Source organism: Pan troglodytes, chromosome 19, assembly GCF_028858775.2.
Source record: "Pan troglodytes isolate AG18354 chromosome 19, NHGRI_mPanTro3-v2.0_pri, whole genome shotgun sequence".
Taxonomy (NCBI): Eukaryota; Metazoa; Chordata; class Mammalia; order Primates; family Hominidae; genus Pan; species Pan troglodytes.
In genome coordinates, this window is record NC_072417.2 from 21,960,001 (window position 1) to 21,977,041 (window position 17,041).

At 52.4% G+C, this 17,041-nt stretch overlaps 1 protein-coding gene across 13 annotated transcripts in view; it reads left to right on the forward strand.

Annotated features, from left to right (window-relative positions):
* Positions 1 to 17,041, forward strand: part of MAPT (microtubule associated protein tau) — a 129,889-nt gene that overhangs the window by 75,760 nt on the left and 37,088 nt on the right. For 4 of the 13 annotated variants that reach the window (XM_009431906.5, XM_009431908.5, XM_009431911.5 and 1 more), the window contains exons 3-7: positions 1,338 to 1,424; positions 3,864 to 3,950; positions 7,854 to 7,919; positions 12,373 to 13,437; positions 16,548 to 16,603. In XM_009431906.5, the coding sequence (XP_009430181.1) occupies positions 1,338 to 1,424; positions 3,864 to 3,950; positions 7,854 to 7,919; positions 12,373 to 13,437; positions 16,548 to 16,603 (1,361 nt within the window). The remainder of the gene's footprint in view (positions 1 to 1,337; positions 1,425 to 3,863; positions 3,951 to 7,853; positions 7,920 to 12,372; positions 13,438 to 16,547; positions 16,604 to 17,041) is intronic. The other 9 variants (XM_009431907.5, XM_054669760.1, XM_009431912.4 and 6 more) reach the window with 5 other exon arrangements.

The window sequence follows — 17,041 nt, forward strand, 5'->3', positions numbered from 1 at the left end:
ATTTGCCTCCTTTACATCGATGAGAACTAGATCCACATGTATAAATCCTCATGATTTGAAGGTGCTTTTACCAACATTCACTCATGGGATTCTCCCAGGAGCTCTAGGAGGAGGCAGGTAGAGTTGAGGTCATCTCACGCATTTTACAGATGAGGAAACGGAGGTCCTGACAGGCAGGTCCAAGGCCACCTGACCAGAAAGAAGTGGAACTGGGACTTGAACCCAGCCATCTTGCCCCTTGGTCCCATGCTCTCTAGCCTGTAACTCCTGCTTCCTGGTGGGGCATCTCCAGGAGGACCCTATCGGCTGGCCATGGGCCTGCCCTGGAGTCTTTTGCTCTGTGTGGCCATCCTTCCTCCCTCAGGAGAGTGTGTGCTCCCAGAGCACAGGCTGTATCTTCTGAGCATTTTATCCCTTCCCAGTACCTAGTACTCAGCTCTGTATACATCGGGCTCTCAAGAAGTCTCAACCTTCCAGAGTGTAAGGCCTTGACCTGCTCAGCCCTGGATACTGCATGATGCATTGATAAGCCCATAAAATAACCAGGGCAGATTGACTCCCAGTGGCCAAAGTGCCACAGGGAAGGGACAATTCAGCCCTTCTAGGAGGAGGAGGAGGTAGTTTTCTCATTTCTATTACGGCAACAAAAGCTGCCTTACTAAAGACATTCTTGGTGGAGGGCGTGACTGTCAACCACTGTGATCATTTGGGCCTCTCTTGCCCAGGCTTCCCATTCTGAAAGGACAGTTTTATTGTAGGTACACATGGCTGCCATTTCAAGTGTAACTCACAGCTTGTCCATCAGTCCTTGGAGGTCTTTCTATGAAAGGAGCTTGGTGGCGTCCAAACACCACCCAATGTCCACTTAGAAGTAAGCACCGTGTCTGCCCTGAGCTGACTCCTTTTCCAAGGAAGGGGTTGGATCGCTGAGTGTTTTTCCAGGTGTCTACTTGTTGTTAATTAATAGCAATGACAAAGCAGAAGGTTCATGCGTAGCTCGGCTTTCTGGTATTTGCTGCCCGTTGACCAATGGAAGATAAACCTTTGCCTCAGGTGGCACCACTAGCTGGTTAAGAGGCACTTTCTCCTTTCACCCAGGAGCAAACGCACATCACCTGTGTCCTCATCTGATGGCCCTGGTGTGGGGCACAGTTGTGTTGGCAGGGAGGGAGGTGGGGTTGGTCCCCTTTGTGGGTTTGTTGTGAGGCCATGTTCCAGCTGTTTCCACAAGGAGCGATTTTCAGCTCCACAGGACACTGCTCCCCAGTTCCTCCTGAGACCAAAAGGGGGTGCTGGGGAAAGGCCACCGTTCTGAGGGCTCACTGTATGTGTTCCAGAATCTCCCCTGCAGACCCCCACTGAGGACGGATCTGAGGAACCGGGCTCTGAAACCTCTGATGCTAAGAGCACTCCAACAGCGGAAGGTGGGCCCCCCTTCAGACGCCCCCTCCATGCCTCCAGCCTGTGCTTAGCCGTGCTTTGAGCCTCCCTCCTGGCTGCATCTGCTGCTCCCCCTGGCTGAGAGATGTGCTCACTCCTTCGGTGCTTTGCAGGACAGCGTGGTGGGAGCTGAGCCTTGCGTCGATGCCTTGCTTGCTGGTGCTGAGTGTGGGCACCTTCATCCTGTGTGTGCTCTGGAGGCAGCCACCCTTGGACAGTCCCGCGCACAGCTCCACAAAGCCCCGCTCCATATGATTGTCCTCCCACACCCCCTTCAAAAGCCCCCTCCTCTCTCTTTCTTCAGGGGCCAGTAGGTCCCAGAGCAGCCGTTTGGCTGAGGGAAGGGGCAGGTCAGTGGACATCTGATCTTGGTTTAGTATCCTTCATTTTGGGGGCTTTGGGTGTGGCCTGGGCCTCTGGACTTTGGCCATGGTGCTTGTTCCAGCCCTTCTCCTAACCTGTCCTTTCCAGACACTCGGCATCTAGGTTATTAGCACCTCACATACTTTCTGACATGCTCCTCAGTCCTGATTTTGACCATCTTCTCTTGCTTCCCATCTGTGTCAGTCAAGACTGCATTTGGCTGTAAGAAACAGAAACCCCAACTAACTGTGGCATTTACACGAAGAGGTTTACTTTTCTCACATAATCAGATGTCTGGACTTGGCCAGTACCTCAAGGGTCATTGATGCTCTCCTGTCTTTATTTTCTGTCATCTTTAGTGGTTGGATTGTTGCCTCATGGTTACAAAGTGGCTGCTGCACTTCCAGGCATCACATCTGCCTTTGAAGCAGGAACAAGTTGCAAAGTAAAGTGGCCAAAAGGGCCCTGAAACTAAATGTGTCCCCTGAGGAAAGCAGGAGTTTTCTTGCAAGTGGCAATCTTCTGCTTATGTCTCATCGGCCAGAGCTGGGTCTTACAGCCACCCCTTGCTGCAAGCAAGGCTGGGACATTGAGCATTTTGCCTTCCAACCTCTTTAGCAGAATAAACCAAGGGGGAAGAACGTTAATAATGGCTTTTGAGTCACTAGTTGGCAGTATCTGCCCCTCTATCTTTCCATCCTCCCCATGGAGTTTCAAGGTTCCTTTCTCAGTACTTCTTCAGGCTCTGCACGTTCATTTGGATCTTGTGTCTTGGGGTGAAAAACTGGCCCAAGTGTCTCCCCAAGCATCCACCTTTGGATTAATTTGGAAAATGGCTGTCAAGTGCCCGCCTCTTGCTTGGTATAATGCTACAGCTTTAGAGGACGCAGCAGGCATGGGCCTTGCCGCTGAAGTTCTTAGCCTCATGAGAATATCCAGATCAGATTCTCTTGGCTCCTTCTTAGAGCCAGTGATGCAAGACACTTCCTGCTCATCTTGTCGGGATGGTTTTACAAGTTGCCTGCCATCCTGAGAAAGTCTACAAAATGATGCCAGACCTCATGCCAGCTTCCCAAGCCTTGACTCTCAGTGCTCCCTCAACAGGATTCTGGAAGAATCTCCCAAACAAGTCTCAATGCCCTCTGGACCCTGTGCAGGCGTGAGACTCAAGAGCATTGGCTCCCACCCCTGGTGGAGGGAACGCTGCTGGGGCTGGGATCTTGCCTGGTTGCTCCGCCTGCACCCAAGACAACCATAATTAAAATGTCCTTCATTGAACTTGGAAAGCCTTCAAAGCTGACAACTCCTTACGTGTACCCGGAAAGGCCTGGGAGTGTGCCAGGGCATTGCTCGGGAGGGACGCTGATTTGGAAGCATTTACCTGATGAGAGACTGACAGCAGCTCCTGGTAGCCGAGCTTTCCCTCCTGCCTCTGCTGTGAAGGTGGACCCATCCAACAGTCAAATGCCTGACTCTGGACAGGAGCGGACCTATTTATTGCCATGCAAGGGACTCTGCACTTTTGAATTGTGGGTCATGGGCTTGGATTTAGGGGTTAGAGCTGGGAGAAGTCTTGGAAGTCAGTTAGAGATGACACTGCCATTTTGCAGATGAGGAAACCGTCCAATCAAAATGGACCAAGGACTTGCCCAAAGCCTCACAGCAACACCATAGGCCCCCGCACTAACCCCGGAGTCCCTGTGCTGTCTTAAGGATCAAATAGTTGTAAGCAATCATCTGGTTTTCAGTATTTCTTCTTTTAAAATGCCTGGGGCCATGCCCAGCAGTCTGTTTCACTGCAGCGTTTACACAGGGCTGCCGGGCTTTCCTGGTGGATGAGCTGGGCGGTTCATGAGCCAGAACCACTCAGCAGCATGTCAGTGTGCTTCCTGGGGAGCTGGTAGCAGGGGCTCCGGGCCCTGCTTCAGGGCTGCTTTCTGGCATATGGCTGATCCCCTCCTCACTCCTCCTCCCTGCATTGCTCGTGCGCAAGAAGCAAAGGTGAGGGGCTGGGTATGGCTCGTCCTGGCCCCTCTAAGGTGGATCTCGGTGGTTTCTAGATGTGACAGCACCCTTAGTGGATGAGGGAGCTCCCGGCAAGCAGGCTGCCGCGCAGCCCCACACAGAGATCCCAGAAGGAACCACAGGTGAGGGTGAGCCCCAGAGACCCCCAGGCAGTCAAGGCCCTGCTGGGTGCCCCAGCTGACCTGTGACAGAAGTGAGGGAGCTTTGCGTGTTTATCCTCCTGTGGGGCAGGAACATGGGTGGATTCTGGCTCCTGGGAATCTTGGGTTGTGAGTAGCTCGATGCCTTGGTGCCCAGTTACCTCCCTGGCTGCCTGCCAGCCTCTCAGAGCATTTAGGGCCTTCTGGACTTCTAGATGCTCCTCATCTTGCCTCAGTCAATGCGTCAGTTCCAGAGACTTCTCTGCAGGGTTTTCTGGGGCAGGTGGTGGCAGACCCGTGCCTTCTTGACACCTGAGGTCAGTCCACCCTCCTGCTCAGACTGCCCAGCACAGGGTCACCTCCCAAGGGGTGGACCCCAAGATCACCTGAGCGCACAGAGGGTGCAGATGACTGGACCACACCTTTTGGTGATCTTAATGAGGTGGTCCCAGAGGAGCTCAGACATGCAATCTAGCATCCAGTTCTGGGACTCTGTCTCCTTTTCAAACATATTCATGTAGAACAGGCATGACAAGAATGCCTTGTCAACATGGGTGATGGGGAATCAATCAGACAGGGTGCCGGGCTCAAGGCTGCAGTCACCCAAGAGTGGCTCAGCCCACCAGGCCCTAGGAAATGCCTGCACAGCCTGGAGCTCCTGGAGTCATTTCCTTCATGTCTTCTTCACTGCACATACGTAAAGATGCCAGCCATTGGTTTGGTGATTTGGAGGGTGCCCAGTTGCCCAACAAGAAGTGCAGAAGAGGCCTAGCCAGGATTTCACCAGCAGTGGAGAGTAGAGAAGATGTGGCCAGAAAAGAGTTTCCTTTCCCTCCTAAAGATGGTACTCCCTGCAGCTACTGGGGAAGCCTGCAGCGTTCTCTAGGGCTCTGTGTGTTGAGAGCAGCCCCACCCTGGCCCCTTCTGAGTGCATTTCTGCTTTGTGACTTGATCCGTGAAGTCCCCTGAGATGGGCAGAGGGGATGTCCTCGAAGCTGGGGCAGAGCCTCATCCTTGAACGTGAAGGACGTTTGAAGACTGTGGCATGATCACAGGATGAGATCACAGGGAACTTGAGTTTCTCTCCTCCTCTCCCTTCACAGTTATTTCACTGAGGGAAATCCCTCCCCTGCCCAGAATGAAAACTCTAGCCAACTTTGACTTTTCCATCACTCCAAAATAGTTGAAAGTACATTAGTCTCCACAGTGGCAAAACAGTGTGCAAAAGCTAAATAATTAGAACAGCCAGTCCCGTGTGACAGTCAAAGCTTCTAACTCCATTCAAAGTTGCAGCCATTCCCCTCGGGGGCTGGCGGGGAGGGGAGGGGTAAGAGAAACAGGAAGGTTCTTACTGAGTTGGTCCTGGTGTGAGCTGCGTCACACTCCCTGCAGAGGTTTCAAGGAGACTCTCTCTCTCTCTCTGTCTCCATGGGGACCTTATTTGAATTCTTCTAGACTCTTACCCCAGCCTGCCATCTCCAGCTATCCTCCCCTGAAGAGCCCTTCTGCTGCGCTGGATTCTGGTGGCCATGTCATCTCCTCGGCCCCGTGGGAGTCTGAAGATCTGGCTGCAGCCTCACCTCTGAGGTCCTGCTGGTTGCCACCTCTTAAACATGATCTGAGGCTCCCATGCACTCTGACCTGTGCCCACATGGGGCCCATGGGAAACACGCTGGCAAGCAAACTGTGGGTGTGCAGACGGTTCTCAGGGCTGCAGCACCTGTCCCTTGCTCTGCCCCCAAAGCAAGGCCAGCCCATCTTCCATCCTCTAGTGTTCCTTGGTGGGGCCCTGACCACAGTCCACCAGGTCCCTAACCAGAGGGGATACACACCAGGTGTCCTCAATGTATTGCCTTGAAACCGTTGTGCTGGGACTGTGATGGGGGGTGGCCATGTAGCCACCCCCACCACCCCCAAGCCACTCTCTCCAAGGAAATCCTCCTAAAGATCCCTTTACATCGTCCATGTGGTGGGGAGGTTCTAGAGTTGGGTGCATGTGTCTTCAGCTACTGACAATGCAGACCTTAGTTGGCACCTCGCTCTGGCCTATCCTGTTTGCTGTTCTTGGCGCTCCAGTGAAACTCCCCATGGGCCATCCAGTTGGGGTGCAGTGTGGCCACCCCCTTGCAGGATCCTGCCTTCCTGGAGAGCACAGGGCCCTCCTGGCTCTTGTAAAACACTCCCCATGGTACAGAGAGGCCAGCAGTGATGTGAGGCCCAACCTCCCTCCATGGTGTTCCCAAGCAGCTCCCTTTCTGGGGTCAAGGGGTGGCAAAGACAGCGCAGCGTCCAATTTCTGACTCAAGCCAGGCCTGGCTATCGCAGCTCTGCACTGTGTGTGACAGCAAGGCAACTCACCCAGTGCCGTGGCAGTGACGGTGTCCGAGGAAGCCTCCTCACGCCCTCTGTCTCAAGGACTCTGGCATTTAGCTGGACTTGCTGTAGCTGAGCCTTTCTGCCATTGCCATCACCTTGTCAGAAACTCAGGCCGAATCTGCACTCAGAGTTGTGCCCAGGCAGTTGAGCCAACACTCGCTCAGCGATATTGTCACATGACAAGGCACTGTCACCACTGGGCGTCGTGGGCAGCGCAGTGTCGGCTGGATGGACCCGGAGGGTGTCTGTGTCATGCTAGTGCTAGTGATGGGAGCCCCGTGAGCCCATTGCCCGCCCTCCCATGCCCTCAGCAGCTGCCTGGGGACAGCCAATGGCCTGGGTGTTTCTGAGGCTACCACACGGCTGCCAGGAAACTCGAGAACCTTTCTCTCCCTTGCCTACACTCTTCACACAGGCCTGTGCTGGCCAGCGGTGGGGATCCGGCATTCCTATCTTAGGTGCAGAGAGTGACTGACTCATTGCAGGCCTGGGAGATAAGACTGATGGCCCAGCCAGCAAGATGTATGGATTTCTCAGAGGCAGTGGCCTCTGTCATTGTCCTCAGGAGATGCTGGTGATTCTGGTGGCCTGAGGTCAATGCATGTCAACGTGGCCAACTTGCCTTATAAACTTTTTTTCTGGACAACTGCGTGCACTGTCCTGTAACAGTGTCCTGTTGTTTATGATGCAGAAATAGGTGTTTTTAAAGCCTATTGATTTTGGTACTATTAATGTGGTCAGGAACTTTCTCAGTCTTTCTTGTTTGGGGTGAGCTGTGGCTTCCTAAACAGGAACCCAAGGGACCCCCAAAAGCTGCTCACCAGCACTGCCAGCCTCCCTCTTACCAAGTAGCACCCGTTCAGGACATTCTGCGAAAGGCATTTGCCCAGAAGTTGGGAGGAAGGAAATGTAACATTTTGGGGCACCTACCATATGCCAGGCACCAGGCTAAACGTGTTCACACGAATTCTCTTACTAACCCTCACCATCCTTCTACAAGACAAACTAGTATCTTCATCTTGGGGTTCAAGATGAGGAAATGGAGGCTCAGAGAGGTTGAATGAATGCCGGTGCCTGGATGTGAACCCATCTGCCTGACTCCGCAACCCAGGCAAAGTCTTTCCTTGAACTTCCCAGCAGCCACTGCTTAGACACAGCCTCCACGACCATGGCTCAGCAGCAAATTGCTTCTCTGACCTCACTCAGCCTGTGTGTCCTTGTTGAGTGAGGCATTCAGGACCCTGGTCCCAAAGTGGAGAAAGTCTTTCCTACTAGGTCATAGCTACACCTGCATGTGGGTGCTCTGCCTTTTGTTTAGTGAACTTCTATCACCAGCATCCTCAGCAATGACATTTGCAGAGAAGCCAGAGCTGAGGCACCTTGGTATTCTGGGGATGTGACTTTCCTGAATGTTTTAGGGAAAATGCCCGAAGATAGAGAGAGCTTGGTTTCTAGTAAACAATAACTGTCTTGCTTTTACCCCCCTTCATTTGCTGACACATACACCAGCTGAAGAAGCAGGCATTGGAGACACCCCCAGCCTGGAAGACGAAGCTGCTGGTCACGTGACCCAAGGTCAGTGAACTGGAATTGCCTGCCATGACTTGGGGGTTGTGGGGAGGGACATGGGGTGGGCTCTGCCCTGAAAAGATCATTTGGACCTGAGCTCTAATTCACAAGTCCAGGAGATTTTAGGGAGTTGGTTCTTATCAAAGGTTGGCTACTCAGATATAGAAAGAGCCCTAGTGGTTTTTCTCTAATACCATTTCTGGGTAATTCCTAAGGCATTTAGTGTTCTGAAAGATGCTAGCCTTGTGCAGCCTGGGAGTTGAGAATGAATGTCTAACAGAAACTCTAGGCCGGGCGTGGCGGCTCACGCCTCTAATCCCAGCACTATGGGAGACCCAGGTGGGCAGATCACCTGAGGTCAGGAGTTTGAGACCAGCCTGGCCAACATGTGAAATCCTGTCTCACTACAAATAAAAAAATTAGCCGGGTGTGGTGGTGGGTGCCTATAATCCCAGCTACTCAGGAGGCTGAGGCAGGACAATCGCTCAAACCCAGGAGGTGGACGTTGCAGTGAGCCGAGATCGCATCATTGCACTCCAGCCTGGGCAACAAAAGCAAAACTCCGTCTCAAAAAAAAAAAAAAAACTCAAATATGTGTGACAGGCGATTCTCACTGCAGGCTGCCCTGTGGCCGATCCAGGAGCAAGGCCTTAACCATGTCATCCCCAAGCGATTGCTTGTAAACTTTCTTCTGTGCAGCCTTCAACCCTTATTATGATTTTCTTCTCAGGAACCAAACTGCTGTATTCAAGAAAGGCAGCTTTGTGTAATCATTTATCATAAATATCTTAAGAAAAATCCTAGAGATTCCTAATTTTAGGAAATGGGAGACCTGTGGTACTGATATAATGTGGGCTGGGCTTGTTTTCTGTCATTTGCTAGATAAATGAACTTGAGAGCCTACTGTAAAATGTGGAAGCTTCTAGATTGCAGAAGGGCTGGAAAGACACTGTTCTTTTCTCCCGAGTGATGGGATCTGTCCAGTATTTAGAGCTGCCTCTGAGGCCATCTGATTCTAGGAGACTCTGCCTCGTTGAGGATATTTTGAGGCCTAACTACACATTCCTGCCCCCAGAGAGGTCACAGCCTATAGCAGGCTGATGTTTCTCATGTCACATGGCACAGAAAGGCACATTTTCGTTCTCAGGCTAACAAAGAGCTTCAAAAACTATTAGAAGGGACAGTGGCTATAAGAGAAGAACCTCAGTCAATGTGTGAAATTAAGTAGGAACCTGGCTCCTGTTTCTTTTAGGTCATGTTTTTCAGCTTAGGTAAAACTAGAGGCTTTGATAAAGCATGACCTCTAGAAATCATTGCTTTTCATAAATGGAAGTGGGTTTGAGTTTTTTCTACTGATTGTTAGTGCAGGTGATGTCTACATGCCCCCAGAACATATTCCATGCAACAAAAAAAGCCCAGGTCACCATCTTTGCTGGGAACTTGACTTTTGTGCTCACTGAATTTTAAGCTTTCTGACAGCAGCCTGGAATCATGGAGGGATAAAGTACCTATTAGTAAGATGGAAAAAGGTGTTTCAGGTTGGAGCTGCAGTCTGTTGAGAGTAAGCTATGGGAAGGCCTGTATACGAGGGGTGGACTTTTCTTCTGTAAGTGTCCAGAGACCAGGCCTCCTGAAGAAGGCATGGGGGCTTAACTTACCTGGACTACTGTGTTTACAATACTCATTTATCTTGAACTCCTCCTAACCCCTGAGAATTGCTACATTTAGTATTTGCTGAGTACTTCCTAGCATCCTAGGGAATCAATAGAACATTCTCCCAACCAGGCTGGGTGCGGTGGCTCATGTCTGTAATCCCAGCACTTTGGGAGGCCAAGGTAGGCAGATCCCTTGAGGCCAGGAGTGCAAGACTAGCCTGGCTGACATGGTGAAACCCCGTCTTTACTAAAAATACAAAAGTTAGCCAGGCATGGTGGTACACACCTGTAATCCCAGCTACATGGGAGGAGTAGGAGGCAGGAGAATTGTTACTGAGGCAGGAGAATTGCTTGAACCTGGGAGGTGGAGGTTGCTGTGAGCCGAGATCATGCCACTGCACTCCAGCCTGGGCGACAGAGTGAGTGAGACTCTGTCTCAAAAAAAAAAAAAAAAAGAACATTCTCCTAACCTGGCTTCTTCCTCCAGGGGTGTAATTAATCATGTCAGTTTCCTCACTGATACACACACACACACACACACTACAATCCTGTATCCATTACTTTTCAAGGTACGTTTACTATTTACGTTTGGGGTCCTTGTCTCTTTTTTAATAGTGTTTCTTAAAGTCTTGTATTATATCAGAGTACAGTAACATCCCAGTCAAGAGCACTCTAGTAAGCTCTAGGAGGAAAGCGACTTCCGGAAGGCAGTGGAGACCTGTCCTGTTGGGGCAGCATAGGGGCAGCCCCTGCCTCTGGCCAGTTCTGGCGCTCAGGCTCAGGGTTGCCTCTGGGCTGTTCTTCCCAGAGACTGACCAAGGGCTCCCATAAGGCACCTGCAGAGCCTGTGAGAAGCTGAAGTCAATGTTTTCCTGACACCAGTTGATCTGTGCAGGATCCATTGATTTAACCACCTGCTGTGTGGCATGCACTGTGGTCGATGCCAGGAACAGGAATTGGAGGGGCCCATGAGCATGGCCAGTATCACAGGCTGGAGGTGCTGCTGCGCTCTGACCGGGCCTCTTGGGGATGAGCCCATGTCAACCACCTTGCCTCCGATGGGGTTGGGCCCACAGGTTACCTTTGTGTGTCCATGACCACACCTTCCTCCCCGACCTCATCCAAATCTCTTTCTTTTCCAAGCCCCTGAATCCTTCAGGGCTGCAGGTTTTGTTTAAAGCAGAGCTGGTGAGTTGCATAGGTTGTTGCGTTGGGACTAGATGGGGTGTTCAAAGAGTTGGGAGTTAAAAAACATAAAGGGTATTTATTAGGAGAACCAAGGAGTGTAGTTCTCCTGTTCTCAATATGCGGCCAGGTTAATGAATGTCACGTGAATGAACCAGAAAAAAATGAAGTGTGCCCTTGATCAGCTGGGTTGGTGTGCAGCAAGCTGTGTGACCAGGGGACAGCAGTGGTCCTGAGGGCCGTCACTGTCTGCCGTGCAGAGCCCTTCCTCCCACGGGGGCCTGCCTCACCTGTGCCAAGGGCTTGTCTGTGGTCAGTGACCTGGATAGATCTGAATGGGGCTTCTTTTTCGAGGAGTCTTATGGCAGGTCTCTCAGTAAAGACTCCATTCTTGATGATCACACATTTTGGATTTTCCAAATCTGTCAGAGAATGGGCTTGAGGCGGGGTTTGTGGGCACTAGTTTCACTGGTTTCATTTACCAAAAAGGGGAGCAGAAGTCAAGTATGGTGGCTCATCCCTGTAATCCCAGAGGCAAGAGAATTGCTTGAGCCCAGGAGTTCGAGACCAGCCTGAGCAACATAAGGAGACCCCCGTCTCTAAAAAAATGAAAAATAACATTTTAGTCAGACGTGGTGGCATGCATCTGTGGTCCCAGCTGCTTGGGAGGGTGAGATGGGAGGGTTGTTTGAGCCCTGGAGTTAAAGTTGCAATGAGCTGTGATTGCACCACTGCACTCTAGCCTGGGTGACAGAACGAGACCCTGTCTCAAAAAAAAAAAAAAAAGAAAGAAAAAAAGGAAAAAAAAACCTCATGCCTGTAATCCCAGCACTTTGGGGACCGGGGTGGGCAGATCACGAGGTCAGGAGATCAAGACTATCCTGGCCAATATGGTGAAACCCCGTTTCTACTAAAAATACAAAAATTAGCCAGGTGTGGTGGCACGTGCCTGTAATCCCAGTTACTCGGGAGGCTGAGGCAGGAGAATCGCTTGAACCAGGGAGTCAGAGGTTGCAGTGAGCTGAGATCGCGCCACTGTACTCCAGCCTGGGCGACAGAGTGAGACTCTGTCTCAAACCAAAAAAAAAGGGGTGGGGGGCGGGGGCAGGAGAACAGTAAGAGGTAGGGAGAGGAAAGGGGATTCTCGCTACACCCAAACCAGGTACCATCTAGAGGCTAGAATCTTTGGGAGGCTCAAATTCCCTAGAAAGCAGGAGAAGCTTCTGTAGCCCTCCCGCTTTCCCAGTAGATTAAGCCCAGGGCGGCTCCAGATGTGTGACATGCTCTGTGCCCAACCAGAGCCCATCATAAGCAGAGGAATAACACCCACACCAGAAGGGCCCTCGGAGGTCACCACGTCCAAGAACCCTCTTTACAGATGAGGAAACTGAGGCCCAGAGAGGGGAGAGCCACCTAGCGAGCTGGTGGCGGCTAGACCAGGAGAGCTGTCATTCCAAGCAAGCAAAGGCAACGAGACGAGCCCAGAGCTGTGCTCCCATCTCTTTGTTAGGGGGCCTGGGATGCCCTCTCAGTGTCATTTTGTCCAGGATGATGCTCCCTCTCTTAAGCGATTAATGCGCCCTTGCTAACCTCTTGCTATCGCTGCCTCTTCAAACCAGAGGAGTTGAGAGTTCCGGGCCGGCAGAGGAAGGCGCCTGAAAGGCCCCTGGCCAATGAGATTAGCGCCCACGTCCAGCCTGGACCCTGCGGAGAGGCCTCTGGGGTCTCTGGGCCGTGCCTCGGGGAGAAAGAGCCAGAAGCTCCCGTCCTGCTGACCGCGAGCCTTCCTCAGCACCGTCCCGTTTGCCCAGCGCCTCCTCCAACAGGAGGCCCTCAGGAGCCCTCCCTGGAGTGGAGACAAAAAGGCGGGGACTGGGCCGAGAAGGGTCCGGCCTTTCCGAAGCCCGCCACCACTGCGTATCTCCACACAGAGCCTGAAAGTGGTAAGGTGGTCCAGGAAGGCTTCCTCCGAGAGCCAGGCCCCCCAGGTCTGAGCCACCAGCTCATGTCCGGCATGCCTGGGGCTCCCCTCCTGCCTGAGGGCCCCAGAGAGGCCACACGCCAACCTTCGGGGACAGGACCTGAGGACACAGAGGGCGGCCGCCACGCCCCTGAGCTGCTCAAGCACCAGCTTCTAGGAGACCTACACCAGGAGGGGCCGCCGCTGAAGGGGGCAGGGGGCAAAGAGAGGCCGGGGAGCAAGGAGGAGGTGGATGAAGACCGCGACGTCGATGAGTCCTCCCTCCAAGACTCCCCTCCCTCCAAGGCCTCCCCAGCCCAAGATGGGCGGCCTCCCCAGACAGCCGCCAGAGAAGCCACCAGCATCCCAGGCTTCCCAGCGGAGGGTGCCATCCCCCTCCCTGTGGATTTCCTCTCCAAAGTTTCCACCGAGATCCCAGCCTCAGAGCCCGACGGGCCCAGTGCAGGGCGGGCCAAAGGGCAGGATGCCCACCTGGAGTTCACGTTTCACGTGGAAATCACACCCAACGTGCAGAAGGAGCAGGCGCACTCGGAGGAGCATTTGGGAAGGGCTGCATTTCCAGGGGCCCCTGGAGAGGGGCCAGAGGCCCGGGGCCCCTCTTTGGGAGAGGACACAAAAGAGGCTGACCTTCCGGAGCCCTCTGAAAAGCAGCCTGCTGCTGCTCCGCGGGGGAAGCCCGTCAGCCGGGTCCCTCAACTCAAAGGTCTGTGTCTTGAGCTTCTTCGCTCCTTCCCTGGGGACCTCCCAGGCCTCCCAGGCTGCGGGCACTGCCACTGAGCTTCCGGGGGCCTCCCGACTCCTGCTGCTTCTGACGTTCCTAGGACGCCACTAAATCGACACCTGGGTGCAGCTGCTCCACTCCCTCGGCCTCCTCCCATGCTCAGGCTGTGGCCGCACGCGCCCCTCACGCTTGCCCGCCACTCTGCATGTCACCAGCACCCCCGCTCCGTGCTCCCCACCTTGTTTGACTCTCTGGCCACTTGATTTGTCCACAACGGCCCATCAGCCCACAGGAGGTTGGTGGGTGCCTTCCACCGACAGGATGACGGGTGCCCTCATGGTGTCTAGAACTCTCCAACCCTCCCATGTAGGCATAAGCAGCTCCACTTTGCAGATGAGGAAACGGAGGCTCAGAGAAGTACAGTAACTTGCCGAAGGCCAATGAGTAGTAAGTGACAGAGCCAGGTTTGGGATCCAGGTAGGTTGTCTCTGAAAGACACGCCTGTCCTGCATCCCACAACGCCTCCCAGGAGGTGCTGGAGTGTGGACGCCTAACACAGAGATGTGCAGGGCACACACAGCAGGCGACACACACAGCATCCAGAGGTGGCCCAGAGCTCATGCTGTGCCTTTGGCCCAGTGCCCTGCCCCCACCCACTCTGCCTTGTGGCAGGAAGACAAGGAGCAGACACAAGATCTCCCTGGTCCACATGCCGCCACCTCCCTCTGCAGAGGACAAGGGGATCCTCATGCTGGCATTGGAGGGGGTTGAGCAGGGCCCACCTTGAGCCCTCAGGAGCACGACCACAGCAGCCCTGCAGGGAGGGATTGGTGGGAGGAGAGTCCCAAGTATCAGGGAGAGGAGAGTTGGTGTCCCACAGGAGACCTCAGAGCCACAAGGCGAGCTTGTTCATAAATTTGGGACCCTTAGCATTTCACAGTTATTTGCAGAGCCCAGAAATGGATGTTACTGAAGCTCACAGTTGCAAGCATCTGTTAAATTTTTATTAGATTTTACTTTTAGAGAAAACTTTGAAATGCTATAAAGAAGCCTGTGTTTAAAAGTTAAGACAGAGGCTGGGGGCGATGGCTCACGCCTGTAATCTCAGCACTTTGGGAGGCCAAGGCAGGTGGATCATTTGAGGTTAGGAGTTCGAGACCAGCCTGGCCAACATGGTGAGACCCTGTCTCTACTAAAATTACAAAAAATTAGCTGGGCGTGGTGGCGGGCACCTGTAGTCCCAGCTACTGGGGAGGCTGAAGCAGGATAAGTGCTTGAACCCAGGAGGCAGAGGTTACAGTGAGCCAAAATCACACCACTGTACCCTAAGCCTGGGCGACAGAGTGAGACTCTGTCTCAAAAAATAAAATAAAATAAAGTTAAGAGAGAAAAAAATATATCCTATATCCTTTGTTAAATTCCAAAACAGTAGGGGACAAATAACTGACTTGACAGGTTACTACAATATTTCCTGAAATGATGTTTTCTTGAATACTGGCCTACTAGAGGTTCATAGGTGTGTTTGGATTAAAAAAGAGTTCCATGGCCCAGTGACTGGGGGAAAAAAATAAAAGACTATACTAAGTTAAACAGGCTTTTCTGCTGCAGGACTTGTCAGAGCCTTTAATGTACTAATGGCCATTGTGACCCTCTGAGAAGGTCACAGAGTGGGTTTCCCAAACTTACTTGATTCTACCTGCTAACATTTCCTGGAGGAAGTTTGGGAAAGGCCGATTTAGCAGATTCTTTTGTTGTGCCATGGATGGTGCTGGTTGATGTGGGCAAAACAAATAACACGTGAGTCAGATCCGCCTGGGGCTCTTACTAAAGTGCAGGTTCCCAGGTGCCACTTTAGGCTTACAGACCCAGTTGTGGGGTAAGCCTGGGAGTCTTTTAGCAGGTGATTCTGCCACATAGTATAGTTGGAAAACCTCTGGGCATACTCATTGCTGGTCCCTCTAGAAATCCAGGTGACAATAGCCAATGAGAAGCTCCAAGAGACCCAGTTGTCCATGGGGTAGAGGGAATGTGATATTGAAACCAAAGAAGAAAATCTATGATCAGTTTTCAGCAGTGACTGTCAAGAGAAGGAGAAGGGTGAGTTAGCGCTGATGCTGGCCGACAGGTCAGCGGGTTGGTTTCACCAAGGAGTGTGATGAAGGCTGATGTTGTCTGTGGGAATGTATGATGGTAACTGGTTTGTAGCTAATTTGGGGAAGCAGTGAGAATTCGTGCCCTTTGAAGACCAGCAAGTGGCAAGAAACCCACCAGGCCTGGCTCAGGGCTGGGCTGGGCTTGGCTCATCTCAGAGCAGCTGGGGCTGGTGGCCAAAGCCGCCATTAGTGAGGGGCAGGCCCTGGGGATACAACCAGCAACTAGGGGACAAAGACAACCCTGCCAGCCTCTCCTATTCTGGAGGCGTGTGACCAGAAATGGAGATGGGTTGGTCAGCATAAGATGGCCAGGAAGGTGGGAATCAGGACTGCTGGCAATCTAGCCACATGGGCAGGGGAGCCGGGTGGTTCCAGGCAGTTTCCGAGGCCAAGAGGGTGAGCAGGCACCTCACAGGGAATCAGGGCCAAGCCTGGCTGCAGTGTGGAGACAATGCACCCACCCCCATCCTTGGATCTTGCAGGAGGCTGGGTCCTCACTCAGCTACCAACATCCATGGCCCTGAGGCTTTTAAAACACCCATCCATGGAGTGGGGCTGGTCCCAGTGGGGTGAGGCTGACCCTGGCAGAAACAGGGCAGGAGCCTGTGGGTTAGGGAGACTGCACCTTCCTTAGATAGCCTCCATGCCATCATGTCCCCGTGACAGTTTCTGCTGCGTCCCCTCTGCATGGTCCCACCCTCGGCCAGCCTGCTGCCCCCTCTTGCCAGGTTGCTCTAATCAATGACCCCAGTGTGCTGTGTTGATACTAACAATGCGAGGCCTAGCAGATTCAAGGGAAAAGAGAACCAACTGGGTTTCCACCAGACCCAACTAAACAAACATGGACCTATCCCAGAGAAATCCAGCTTCACCACAGCTGGCTTTCTGTGAACGGTGAAAATGGAGTGTGACAAGCATTCTTATTTTATATTTTATCAGCTCGCATGGTCAGTAAAAGCAAAGACGGGACTGGAAGCGATGACAAAAAAGCCAAGGTAAGCTGACGATGCCACGGAGCTCTGCAGCTGGTCAAGTTTACAGAGAAGCTGTGCTTTATGTCTGATTCGTTCTCATATATAATGTGGGGAGTATTTGTCACTAAAGTACAGCTGTCATTTAAAGTGCTTTGTATTTTGGGGCAGGCTTTTAAAAAGTCCAGCATTTATTAGTTTTGATACTTACCCCAGGGAAAAGCAGTTGGCAGGTTCATGAAGTCATGCTCCTAATTCCAGCTTTCTTAGTGTACTTTCAGTGAGACCCTGACAGTAAATGAAGGTGTGTTTGAAAACCAACCCCAGGACAGTAAATGAAGGTGTGTTTGAAAACCAGCCCTAGGACAGTAAATGAAGCCATCTTCTCACTGCATAAACTGCACCCAGATCTTTGCCCATCCTTCTCAGTATTTCACTTCACCCATTGTTTACTGTCTCAAT